This window comes from Peromyscus maniculatus, chromosome 3 (genome assembly GCF_049852395.1).
Source record: "Peromyscus maniculatus bairdii isolate BWxNUB_F1_BW_parent chromosome 3, HU_Pman_BW_mat_3.1, whole genome shotgun sequence".
NCBI lineage: Eukaryota > Metazoa > Chordata > Mammalia > Rodentia > Cricetidae > Peromyscus > Peromyscus maniculatus.
The window spans coordinates 83,017,551-83,029,779 of NC_134854.1; the positions used below are offsets into that span (position 1 = coordinate 83,017,551).

The 12,229-nt window shown below is 41.1% G+C and overlaps 1 protein-coding gene across 3 annotated transcripts in view; it reads left to right on the forward strand.

The window, feature by feature from the left end:
• The window catches only part of Ccser1 (coiled-coil serine rich protein 1), a 1,158,948-nt gene that overhangs the window by 139,236 nt on the left and 1,007,483 nt on the right, over positions 1-12,229 (forward strand). For all 3 annotated transcript variants that reach the window (XM_076566874.1, XM_076566875.1, XM_076566876.1), the window contains exon 3: positions 1,356-1,537. In XM_076566874.1, coding sequence (XP_076422989.1) covers positions 1,356-1,537 — 182 coding nt within the window. The remainder of the gene's footprint in view (positions 1-1,355; positions 1,538-12,229) is intronic.

Here is a 12,229-nt window from a genome sequence, read left to right on the forward strand (position 1 = left end):
GAGATGTAAGTCTGTGACACTCATTTTTCTTAGCTGTATTGTTTATGTTATTCTGACCTGAGAGTCAGGAAGGTAGAAGGAAGGCAACTCCACTCGGACTGTGACTGTAATAGCATTGTTACTTGCTAGTTAGGGAAATGCAGGCATTTCGGTCAAAGTTTTCATAAAGGAAACGCGTGCTATTTCAGTTCTGTTTCCTGTGCTAACAAAGATCTATTCACTAGAATCCACATTTTGATATAAATAAATTCTGTCTGTCAATACGAAGGGATTACAGGGTATGAAAATACAGTCCTTGGAGTTGGAAAGCCTGGTATGTTCAAAAGCTGCCTCAACATTAACTAGCTATGTCACTTTAAATGACTTTGCCTCACCTGTCATATGAGTGTGTGTAGGAGTGTGTGTGTGTGTGTGTGTGTGTGTGTGTGTGTGTGTGTGTGAATTATTTCACTTTGGTTCCAGAAAATACTCAAAGGAACGGTTGAACGTGCCCCCCACTCACTTGCCTATTTTACATGCTATATTTTATTATTTTCTCTCTGTCATTAACAATGCTGCTAGCAGTAACTGTCTCAATGCTGAAAATGATGCTTATATATCCAGAGATAATGTGTGCTCTTTATAAGTATTAATTAAAAATGGTCTCACATGTTTTTTATAATTATTAACTCTTTCTTAAGCAAGAGGACTGGGGGTGGGGGGCAAAGAAGATGTGCACCCAGAGTTGTAGAAGCAGATGATGGATGGGCTCAAGCTCTGTTTGGCTCCTTGTGCTTCAGATTTTGTAGACTTGGAAACAAGCCACTGTGTAGCCCAGCCAGGTGGAGGTTAGCTTGAGGTAAAGTTCAGACTCTTATGCTATATTATATGAATGACATAAAATTTCAAGTAAAATTAAAAATAAATCAAATGACACATCATCATATCAAAAACCATTAAGACAACTGTTGAACTGGTTCCTTCAGAACAAAACAGTTTGTAGTCTAAATACATGAATTGGTTTTGAGCATATCTGACATAGGACTAAATATTTTTGTTTGATACTTTTTGAGACAGCGTCACTTGGTAGCCAAGGCTGACCCTAACTCCCATGAAACCCATGCTGGTCTTGAACTAGCAGCAATCCTCTTGCCTCAGATGCCTGAGTGATGGAATGGCACATGTGATACACAGATAAATTTGCTTAGGTGGCTGCTGAGAGTCTTCAAAAGGGATTAAACAAACTGCATAGACATTTTTCCGAGGTAGAGAACTTTCGAATCATTCTACAGTTTTTCATTATTTTAAAATGGTACGTTGATTAAAAACTCCCTGTAAGTATTGATATGCATTTTTCTCTATTTGTCTTGGAAAAGTTCTTGCCAGTAGCCTCAGTCCGTACCATGAAGGAAGATATATGGAGCAGCGGCTGCGGTCTTCATCTGAAGGGACGGCAGGGAGCGGCAGAATGGTCTTAAAGCCGAAAGAAGGGCATGCAGAGGCCAGCAGCTTAAGAAAGCACAGAGCTGGGTCCTCATCCTCCAAAATGAACAGTCTGGTGAGTCTGTCTGTCTGCCTGCAGATAATGAGTAATGCTCTGTGCTCAAGGCTGCTCACTACTCTTGCAGAATGGATACAGAGTGAATGAAAAATTTGGTTCCATAATTGATGTTGCCAATTAGAAGGGCTAAATTTTCAGTTGAGAGTCTCATGGGCTAGAACAGATAACAGTGTGCCAGGCAGCAAACTTCTCGTGTTTTGGGGGAAATTGTTTCATTTCTGTTTTAAAGCCAGGCCCATGCTGACCATGGAGACACCTTAGAAGCCATGTTTTACATGCATTTCTACTCCTTGACCACGCTACTTGGTACCTTATGCTGTTGTTGCCTTATGGCCCTCAGTGGCTTCTTTCACTCTGGGTTTTCTCTCCCAGAGTGAACAAGGTGTAGGAGCTGTGGGAGACACTGCAAACTTCCCACTCGAAGCTATAACATATTCTTAGTGTAAGTGCTGAGCTTTCTAATAGGCTGAGGGCTTGTGTGGGGTTGTGGATACCTCATTTTGGGTCAGCTTAGATCCTAAGGTAACATGGGGTTGTAGGGAAATCTTGGTTCTTGGTGATAGAAGTTGTAATCACTTCTCAGTGAGGAGCCTTTCCTTAATCCTGGGGAGATTAGAAACCACAGGACTCCCGGTACCACTGGATCAAAACTGACCATGTGTGTGTTTGTGTTTGACCATGTACACGCAGGAAGCTGAGTGCCTGCACGTGGGAAGGTCACACTTCTCATGTTTTTCTCTTTGTGTATTAATAATACAGCACCCTTTTTGCAGTTGAACTTTAAGCAAGAGAACATGCTTAAGATGAGTTTCAACGAAAGCATTGTTGGAGATCGAAGCTAAAATTGTTACAAAATATTTTCCTCTCTGAAAACTGTATTGTTTCTTTATAGAGAAACATTGTTTCTGTATTGTTACACAAACAGTTTTTCAATCCAGTGGACTTAGGAGTTGGCCCTTGAAACATTTTATATCTGCAATTTTTTTTCTGCCCATACTTACTCTAAATAAATTTCCTGATAACGTCAGCAAACCACTGTCTCCGATCCATGTGTTAGACCTAGAACTTTTAAAATATAAGATCTGGGGTCTGTGTTGAAGTCCAAGACCCACGTTGCCACTAAAGGTCACAAGGAACCCCGGGGGATTGGGGCCACAACCTGCGGCCTTGTTTGTGTCCCGGAGCCATGCCTCCACCAGAGACTTTCTGAAATGAGTGGCCAGTACTTCCACCTGGAATCCGGGTGTGGTCTGGGCCCAAGCTGCTTCTAAGGACCATGTCTGGACCCACGTTCCAGCTACTACAGCTGGAGTCTTTGTTGATGTCTGTGGCCTGTGTCTCCTCAGAGGGCCATAGGAACCATATGTAATGAAATCAAAGGGCCATGCTGAGCCCGGCCCTGCCCTTCTCTGGCTCTTTGATAGCTGGTCCTGCCTTGCTGGACACTGAAGCAAGAGAGCTGGCCTGGACCCTTATAGGAGAGCTAGCCTCTGCCCTTGGGAGAGATAGCCCCACCCCTCACCACAGGTGAGGGAGAACTGACCCTGATGGCCTAGACAAAGGAGAGCTGGCTCTGCCCGGCCCCTTGCCTGAGGCTGGCTGGCCCCAGAGGCCAGGTCTGACCAGTTTAGCGACCTCCTACCTCCCAAGCCCACAGCTGGGCCTTGAGGTTGGCAGGCCACCATAATATCTACCTTCTCTAGGACCAGGACCTGCTGTAGTTTGTGAAGGGGCTGGTCCTGTGGAATGATATCCGCAGGGTCTCCATAACTCAGGGGCAGGGGAGCTGCTGGATATCCCAGAGGAGTTTTAGTGAGGATCCAGTGACTATGGTTACTAGAAACCAGAGGCCTTGAACCAGACAGTGACCCATTGCAATGAACATTTGCTGGTAAAGCTGTTTGAACAAAAGGGTAGATAGACTATGTGACACACTGCTCCAAACACCAGGATGAATGAAGAGGTGTTGGAGAGGCAGGGAATATGGAGAAGCAAAGAAGAGGTTTTTTGTTTTAGTTTGTTCTTGTTTTTGTTTGATTGCTTGCTTGGTTTTGTTTTGTTTTGATTTTTTTTTCTTTCTTTCTTTCTTTTTTTTTCTTTTCCTTTTGACGGGGTGCTAAAGGGTGAGGGGAGGATATGGGGAGACCTACAGGTGAGCGGAATTAGGGTGCAAGATGTGAATTTCCCAAAGAATCAATAAAGAGATTATGTTAAAAAAAAAAAAAGGATTTTATTCTTTTGTGATCATAGATCGTTAACACGTGTCTCCGCAGTATTAGAAAACCGCCACTAGATGGCAGGACAACACCGTTTTAGTTGTAGTTCTTGTAGATGACAACTCACTATATGTAAAATGGTGGGAAGGTCAGTTTGAGTAAGAGATCTGCAGAGCCTGAGCTGTGTGGAACTCTTGAGGCTTAGAGCAGGGATCTGATAAAGCTACAATGACCTGGTTAAATTTTCAGATAACTATTGAAATAAATAACCAGCACTTTTGAAGTTTTAGAGGTGACTTACCAGAAAGTACTCAATGATTTCACTGTATCCTTCAGTCATTGTTTTATTTGACGATTAAGTTTAAAATGTGTTTGATACATCTTCAATATACAACAAAAATAAGAAATGCTGCAATATTTTAGGCGATTCTAGCATTGACTAATATGGAGTGTGGTGGAGAAATGCCTTTCTAATAACGCTAATCGGTTCAAGACACAGCTGCTGAGTATGAGACTCCATGGTCACAGGGGTGGGTGCATTTTGGCATTTAAACTATTATACAGATGCTCATCTGCCTATGTTGCACCATTAGGTGAGGCCTGTGGTTGATGCTGCAAGCTCAATCGGGAAGGCCACAGAATTATGACTTATTCTGTCAGAATCATCCACGTGAGATTGTGGTCTTTCTGGAGACTTCCAGGGTCACACCCACACTCCCAGGTCACAACAACACAATATCCAAGAAGCTCAGGAGAGGGTCAGCCTTCTCTGGTTGGTTCTTCCTTCATAAGCTGGTAACTTGAAATACACGTTCTTAGTCACGTGCTGGTGGGAAATCAGGGCTCACCTGCAGGTATCTGTTTAAGTCCCTTTAGAAGCCTTTTGTTTTGATTAGCTTTGGGAAATGAGCCATTTTCATTTAGAAGCTGCCTCCATTAGTTAGAGTTCTTGGAGATGACAACTCACTATATGTTAAATAGTGGGACTATGTAAGTTGTAAGGAGAGAGATAATATGGGGCATGGTTCTGGTTCAGGGTTGATGTTTACAGCTGGCCCATGGCCTTCTTGCTGGCAGAATCCCAAGAGCATCATATGGGATGAGACAGCGATTGTATGAAAGAACTTTGCAAACTACATCTAAGACAGACCCGACGCCAGGAAAATCCACTGGTCTGTGAATCCACTCATGAGGGGAGAACCCTTATCCGTCTCACATCCCCCTCAGCTCCACCTTTCATTACCTATAGTGGCTATTCAATTTTAATGTGAGTCCTCTGGGGCCACAAACTGTACTGAAACAACAGCGGGCAGCACTGCAGGACGTCTTCAGAAGTGTTCTGACCTTTAAATGGAGACATGAGAAGACCAGGGCTCCTTGCTTTTCACTCTTGGTGCTATGCTTTAATGTGTAAACACATTTTTTTTCTTTTTCAGATATTTTTTATGGGTATGAGTGTATTGTCTGAATGTTATGTGTGTACCTGGTGACTGTAGAAGCCAAAAGAGGGCATCAGACCCCCTAGAACTGGAGTTATAGATGGTTATAAACTGCTATGTGGATGCTGGGAGCCAACCCAGGTCCTCTGCAAGAGCAGCCAGTGTGCCTAACCACTGAGCCACCTCTCTAGTCCTGTGACTTTTATTTTTAATTGGTCAAATCTCCTACTTCATTTCCTGAGATCGAAACTGCTATATGTCTTGTGTAGTTGCATCATTGGCTGGCACAGCTTCACAGCTTGTGAGACTGAGGGTTGATGGATTCCGGACCCATTACAAGTTTCTGACTGTCTAAACAGATGCACATTTGGTAAAGCAGGATTGATGATTCTTAAAATAACATCAAGTTCTTAAGATAGTCACTGCAATCTGAAGGTTTAAACAATTATAAAGTTATTTTTGTATCACTTTATTATTACTCTAAATTTAAATACAGCACAATAGCTTTAATATGAAGGGTAAATCTGACTTAAACATATAAATATACTACTGCTGAACAACAAAAGCCAACATAAAAGAGCCTCAAATTTATAAAAAGCAAAATATTTAATATTTCTATTTACACATAATTTTAAAATGGGAGAAATTATTTATGATTAACTCATGAACCACCATACTTGCCATGTCAGGCCTGGCGCTATGATTGACAGATGAACCATGCATGAACAGTTTCAATCTGACAGTGTAATGGCATGTTTGGGCTGTTATCACTTTACTATTTTTATGTTAATCCAGGGACCCTTACACTCCAGTGTCAGACTGCTTTGGCCTCTTCTATTACAGCATCTGTTGTTCTTAGTGTCTTACATCAATTCTGAAACAACTCAAGTGCCCAATTTTTAGCCTTTTCATTGTATATATTCTCAACTAACTACAAAATTATACTTTCTATATGCAGCCAGTTCATTTGTTCTTCTCTCTCCCTGTCTGTCTCTCTGTCATGTGTGTCTCTCTGCACCTGTCTTTCTTTCTTCCTTCCTTCCTTCCTTCCTTCCTTCCTTTCTTTCTTTCTTTCTTTCTTTTTTTCTTTCTTTCTATTGTTATTGTTGAGACAAGGTCTCATTGTATAACCCCAGCTAGCCTGGAACTCTTAATGTTGACCAGGCTGGTTTCAAACTCAGAGTTCCACCTGCCTCTGCTTCCTGAGTTCTGAATTGAAGGTGTGCACCTCCAAACCTGGCTTTAGCCATTTGTTCTCAGTACTGTTCAATGATGAGCTTACATTTCAGTGAGAAACAAAAGAAACTATCAGGCTAAGAGAGGCCCATCAGTAAGCTCTGTTTAGGTGTTAAGATATAGGCAGTGTGGGCCTGTCAGCAGACTCCCACGACGTAGACCAGGCTGTGGAATCTAGCTTGGGCTTCAGCACGTGTGCAGTTACCTTCTTCACAGAGCAGATATCTTCTCAGTGGGCAATGGCTTCCTCTGGGACTCCATATAGTGTAAGGGGACATTATATTGGGGGCCATATTACAGATTCCAGCTTTTCATTAGTAGCCCTAGTATTTATCTAAGTAAACATTTTTGCAAGCAGTTCTAGATAAGTTGATACATTCTCACAATAACAACTGGCTAAAGCCAGGTGTAGAGGCACATACTTTCTATCCCAGCATGGAGGAGGAAGAGGCAAGTGGGACTCTGAGTGTGTGGGCAGCCTGGTCAACACAGTTTCTTAGAGAGGTAATATAGCTTGCTAGTTTGTCTGTGAGGAATTCTGCCACCAGAAGGCTTGTAGGTAACCCATGCCAGGGCATTTCCTTTTTTCACTGCAGGGAGAATCTATCCTTTCTCCCTATAACAGGTCAGGTAGGTCTTGAGCAGCTCAGCTTGGGTAGCAAGAGTGAGCTTTACATATTTCACACCACATGTTCTGTTCATGCAAACTTTCCTTCACTGCGTTGAACTCTGGCCATCACCCTTCATTTTCCTGGACCTTAGGAACATACCCATCACTTTTCCTCTCCAAAAAAAAAAATCTTTCCATTAGTCATAATCTGCATCAGGATAGGGGACCATCCTCCATCAGTTCTTTTTCTTGTTTCCCTTTTAGTTTCTTTATCTCCCATCACTGCTTACTACACCATCATCTTTTAAGAAAACAGACTAGTGTTTATTTCTGTGTATCCTGCTGCCAGGGCTCCATCCCATCTGCTTTGCCTCTGAGTAGGTCCGATGGACCACTTCTTCACTGCTCTGAAGTTTCTCAGCTGCCACAGCCTTCTTTCTATTTTGTCAACCTTGACGTGATCTTTTTTCTTCTGAGTAATTCCTCTTAGAGGACATATCTTATGCATTGTGGGGCTTTTCTTCGGTGTGTTGCCTGTGGTAGCTATAGTTGGTTTTGATCCTCCTGCCTCAGCCTTCTGAATGCTGAAATTATGGGGGAGCAAAGCCACATCTGGCCACAGCATGTTTAGTAATGCCTTTGACCTTTGCCCATGAATACCAGTAACCTCAAAACCAACCAACTAAACAAACAAACAAAAAACAAAACACACATAAAGTATGCCAGACGTTGTCCAAATGGCCCCAGTTGAGAACTGGAGTCCTGGACTGTGGCAGTTTTCCTAGTCTTCTTACAGTGTTCATCTTTTCCTAAGTTCTGATAATCTAACACTGTCAAGGAGGCCATCTGTGTGCCCCTGTCCTCTCTTTCAGTATTAATTCTCCTTTTTTCACACACTCCCTGTCCTTCCAAATTCCTTTGATGATTCCTTCTTCAGACCACACTTCAGACATAGCTGTTTACTGTCTGCTGCTGCCTGCTGGAGGTGTCTTTTCCTTTACCTGGCCCATCTGAAAATCTAAGACTTAGGGGAAGTTACCTGTGGACTTATGGATTATCAAAGGCTGAACATTGCTGTTGTGTCAGAACTCTGGTATCAGATAGGCATTGGAATCAATATATGACTTTTTTTTTTTTCAAATAGAGCAAGGCTCAAAGGACTTCAGGTAGTAATACGTGGAAGCTGGAACTTAGCAATGACCTTGAACTTGAGAGCTAATGGCTTCTCTACCCTTCTCCCACCTATATTACTATTCTGGTAGTCATGTTATACATAGGTATTCTAGCCAGCTGTCACAACAGTCCAGTCTTCAATTATCCCCTCCTACCCACACACTGTGTGTCCAGAGTCACATTAGGGTAGTCAGTATTTATACCCCTAAACATAGGACCCACGTGCCAGCCAGTGCCACAGAGCAGACCCATGCATTCTGCCACCACTGCTGGCACCCCCTTCAGCCTTCCCTCTTCCCAGCTGACAGCAGCTGACGGTGAGCAAAGGACAGACAGTGGCAAAAGTTTCAGGCTTCACTCATGTGTTGACTGTCCAGGAAGCTTGTCAGCCACAGCCCTGGCGGCCTGCACAGGTCCTGCTGTGGTCCTTCTTAAAAATTATTTCAAAATCATTTACTTGATTTATTTTGATAGTTCTCAAAATTTCAGTTTTTTTTCAAAATCAGTTGCATTAAAATCACTTAGAAAAATCATTTGAATAATAATTTTAATATTTGAATACTTAATATTTGAATATTATTATGAATATTATTATATTTTACAACTTCAAAGCCTACTCAAGTTAACAATTTATTTTTATTGTTAATTGGTAGGAAAGCCCTTAAGATATAGATATTCTGGACATTTGCAAAGTAATTTGTATTTTTCATTCTATTGGATGAAACCGAGTTTAAGAATTATGCATTTATGTGAATACCTATGAAACCCAAAAAATACATGAGCTACTAATTTAAAAATATTTTCTGTTTAAATCTCAAGTTAAGGCTGTATAAAATTGTCACAGGACTTGACTTCAAAAACAAAATTAATGCTTAAGAAAACATTTATTAAAGATGACCTCACTTACTTTCCATGTAGAATTAACTTTGAACTTTGTCTTTATTGTGAGGACTGGTCTGATTGATGATTATAGTTTCTAAACTGCAAAGGAACCCTTTCCCGAGCTCGGTGTTTGCATTGATGTTCCGATTTCTTTCTTCATTCTGCTGGGAGAATAACTCCACCAGGAGGATATTATCTTGAATATTTAAGCTTTATGAGATTTGAAGTGGAGGGTGACCAGCTGTCAGATAATTCATGGCATGCATTGGGCTCTGGGTGAGATGAGGCAGTCTGTCTCAGCATGCTGTTGCCCTCTGTAGATTTATGTTCCAAAGAAGTGTGGCTACATGAACACAGATTTAAATGAAAGGGCAATCAGCCACCTGGCTATGGTTCATGAATCACAGTGAGTTTCTCCTTCTCAGTCTATTATTTTTTAATAATAATAATAAAACTATATAGAAAGTATCTCAGAGTCATGTGGGGGCCAGAGTACACTGATAGTAAAGTGTGCACTTGACCCAGCAGCCATGGGTAGCTGCTGTGGCTGATGAAAGGCTGATGAAAAAGGACTGAAGTGTGATGTTAGGATTAGATTTAGAAAAGACAAAGGGGCTGTCGGTGCTTGTTCTGCCCCATAGTGCTTGTCTCCCTGGGAAGTCCTGCTCAACAAAAGGACATTGGAGTACCCGTAAGTTTCATGAAGGGGAGACTGGTTTCTTGAAGAGAACTTGCTGGACACCTGCCAAGTCTGTTAACTTAAGCCATTGTTGTCACGATATAGTTTGTTTTCCATCTATTTATTTATTTATTTATTTATTTATTTAGTCAGTGCAATGTGGCTGAAAATGCAAGATGTTAGAATCTTCATCTCTTTTCTCCTTGTAGAGAGCAGACTATTAGTTAGCTTTTGGGAACTAAGAGGACTTGACGCATACCAATGATTTGTAAAGAGTTACTTTTTATTCTTGTAATACAACATGAGGCAGTTTTTCAATTCTGGCATTCTGGCTTTACCCCAAGATTTTTACATTATGTATTTTCACATTATGGATATTTTTACTTTAAAATAGAATACTATTCTTATTCAGTAAGAAGACTGATATTACCGAAGCAACTAAAACTGTACATTTTAAATTCCAAAACCAGAGCCAACAAACAACAACAACAACATAGAAGGAGAGTCATCCAAATTAAAACAGCAGCTATGCTGAGGCAACATTAAAATGCTATCAGGTGGAGTGAAGGTCAATTCAGTTTATTCCAAGCTGAGACCCTTGGTGGTTGTGTGCTCATCTGAGCATCAACAGTACTTGAGGGGTTTGACAACATGGCCAATGGAAAGGGGGGTCTTTACTCATGGAATGACAAGAAGGACGAGGAGGAGGAAGGGGAGGAAGAAGAGGAAGAGTTAGAAGTTTAGAATGCTTACATTCTATAAACATTGGTGAAGTTCCTTACCTGCAAGGACACTGTTCTAGAGCAGGTAAGAAGTACTGGGTTCTGGATTCTAACCATTCCAGATTTAAGTAAGGAATCAAATAGTTATCATCCCTATAGCTGCATCAGGGAAGGGCTCTTAAGGAGCCTTTGACTACTACTGAGATGGAGCAAAGGTCTGAGTAGATGAGTCCAAATCATGTGGACTCACTTTAGATGAGTCCAAATCAGTCTCTGCAGTGAGCTGAGGTTGAGGTAGGCAGAGAGTGTTCAAAGAAATATTAAATAATTGTGTTTTACTTTAGAAAAATACAAGGCATCATCATTACTGTAATCCTTCTTTGCAAATGTTCATCTCAAACAGCTTTTGGGAAATGAATAGATAAATATGAAGAATATAAAGGCATCTTATGCTTTAAGCCCCTCCTGCTATTTGTTTTTGAACCCTTTCTAAATTTCAGCTTAAATGGAGTTATGCCAAGTCACATAGGGTGATAATGATCTCAAGTGATTTAGACCATCTAATAAAACCCAGTGCCAGGCATGAGAAATCTTACTTTGACTCATTGTACATGGTAGTCCAAGAGACTCTTTAAAGAATATAGGTTTTGCTCCCCAGAATTTGAAAGCCTGACCCTATTGCAAAAGATACCACACACTGTGAACACAGGGCTTGGAAGATTTTAGCTGGAACTGACCTGGAAGCTTCCTGCCTGGGGACTAGCTCTCCTAGTATTGGGAGGTGCTATGCAATCAGCCAAGGGAAAAGAGCAATCAATAGCCTATTCAGCTGTAAATCTTACACACTACAATAATGACCAGCCTGGCAAAAGATCCCCAGTGGTAGAATAGTGGTGCTTTTAACTTGGAGGTAAACAACAGCTGTCTATTTGGACTTAAGATACACTCAATATGAGGGATTTATGCCTAGTACTATAAACCTAGCCAAAACCCAATTGTTAGAGAGATCATAGACTCAAGAGGAGAACTTTCCACTGCCATTTTTCCTAAACCAATATAATTCCTAACTATTTTCTAAATATCTATTCTCATAACACAGATAAATATAGCTCTTACCCTCATCAAAATGTTTCTTTTTGCAGTATATGGAGAATATTACATAAAAAAGAACTGGTCACTGTGCAGAGAATAAGTGAAGGTGGGCTGTTTGACATCACTTGGTACATCTACAGTACAACTCTTATGCCTAAGACTAAAAGAAAATCATGGAGGGGGGAAAATTGTAAGAGCCAGAGGACCAAAATGCTTGCAGTGAAATAGAAGACTCTAGATATAACAAGGAAGTTTCATACATAAAATCTCAGCACTATGTCCACCTAAACAGAATCTTCACAGTAACAACACCAGATGACTTATTAATGTGGATGGGAAAAATGTCACATGGCCTCACCCACAAGTATAAAGAGATACAAGCAATCAGTGTGGATGAGAAAGAAAGAATAAGTTTTCTCAAGGAACAAACCACTGATCAACTATCCAATCCCAAGTGGTCATCCCTACATACATATACATAAGAGCAACACTAAATGGATTCAGTTGTTCCTGTATATGCAATACACACACACACACACACACACACACACACACACACACACACACACACACACACACACAGAGTCTGTGGGGGCCCACTCCTGATTTTCCTGTAAGTTTTTCTTTTTAAGTTTATTTA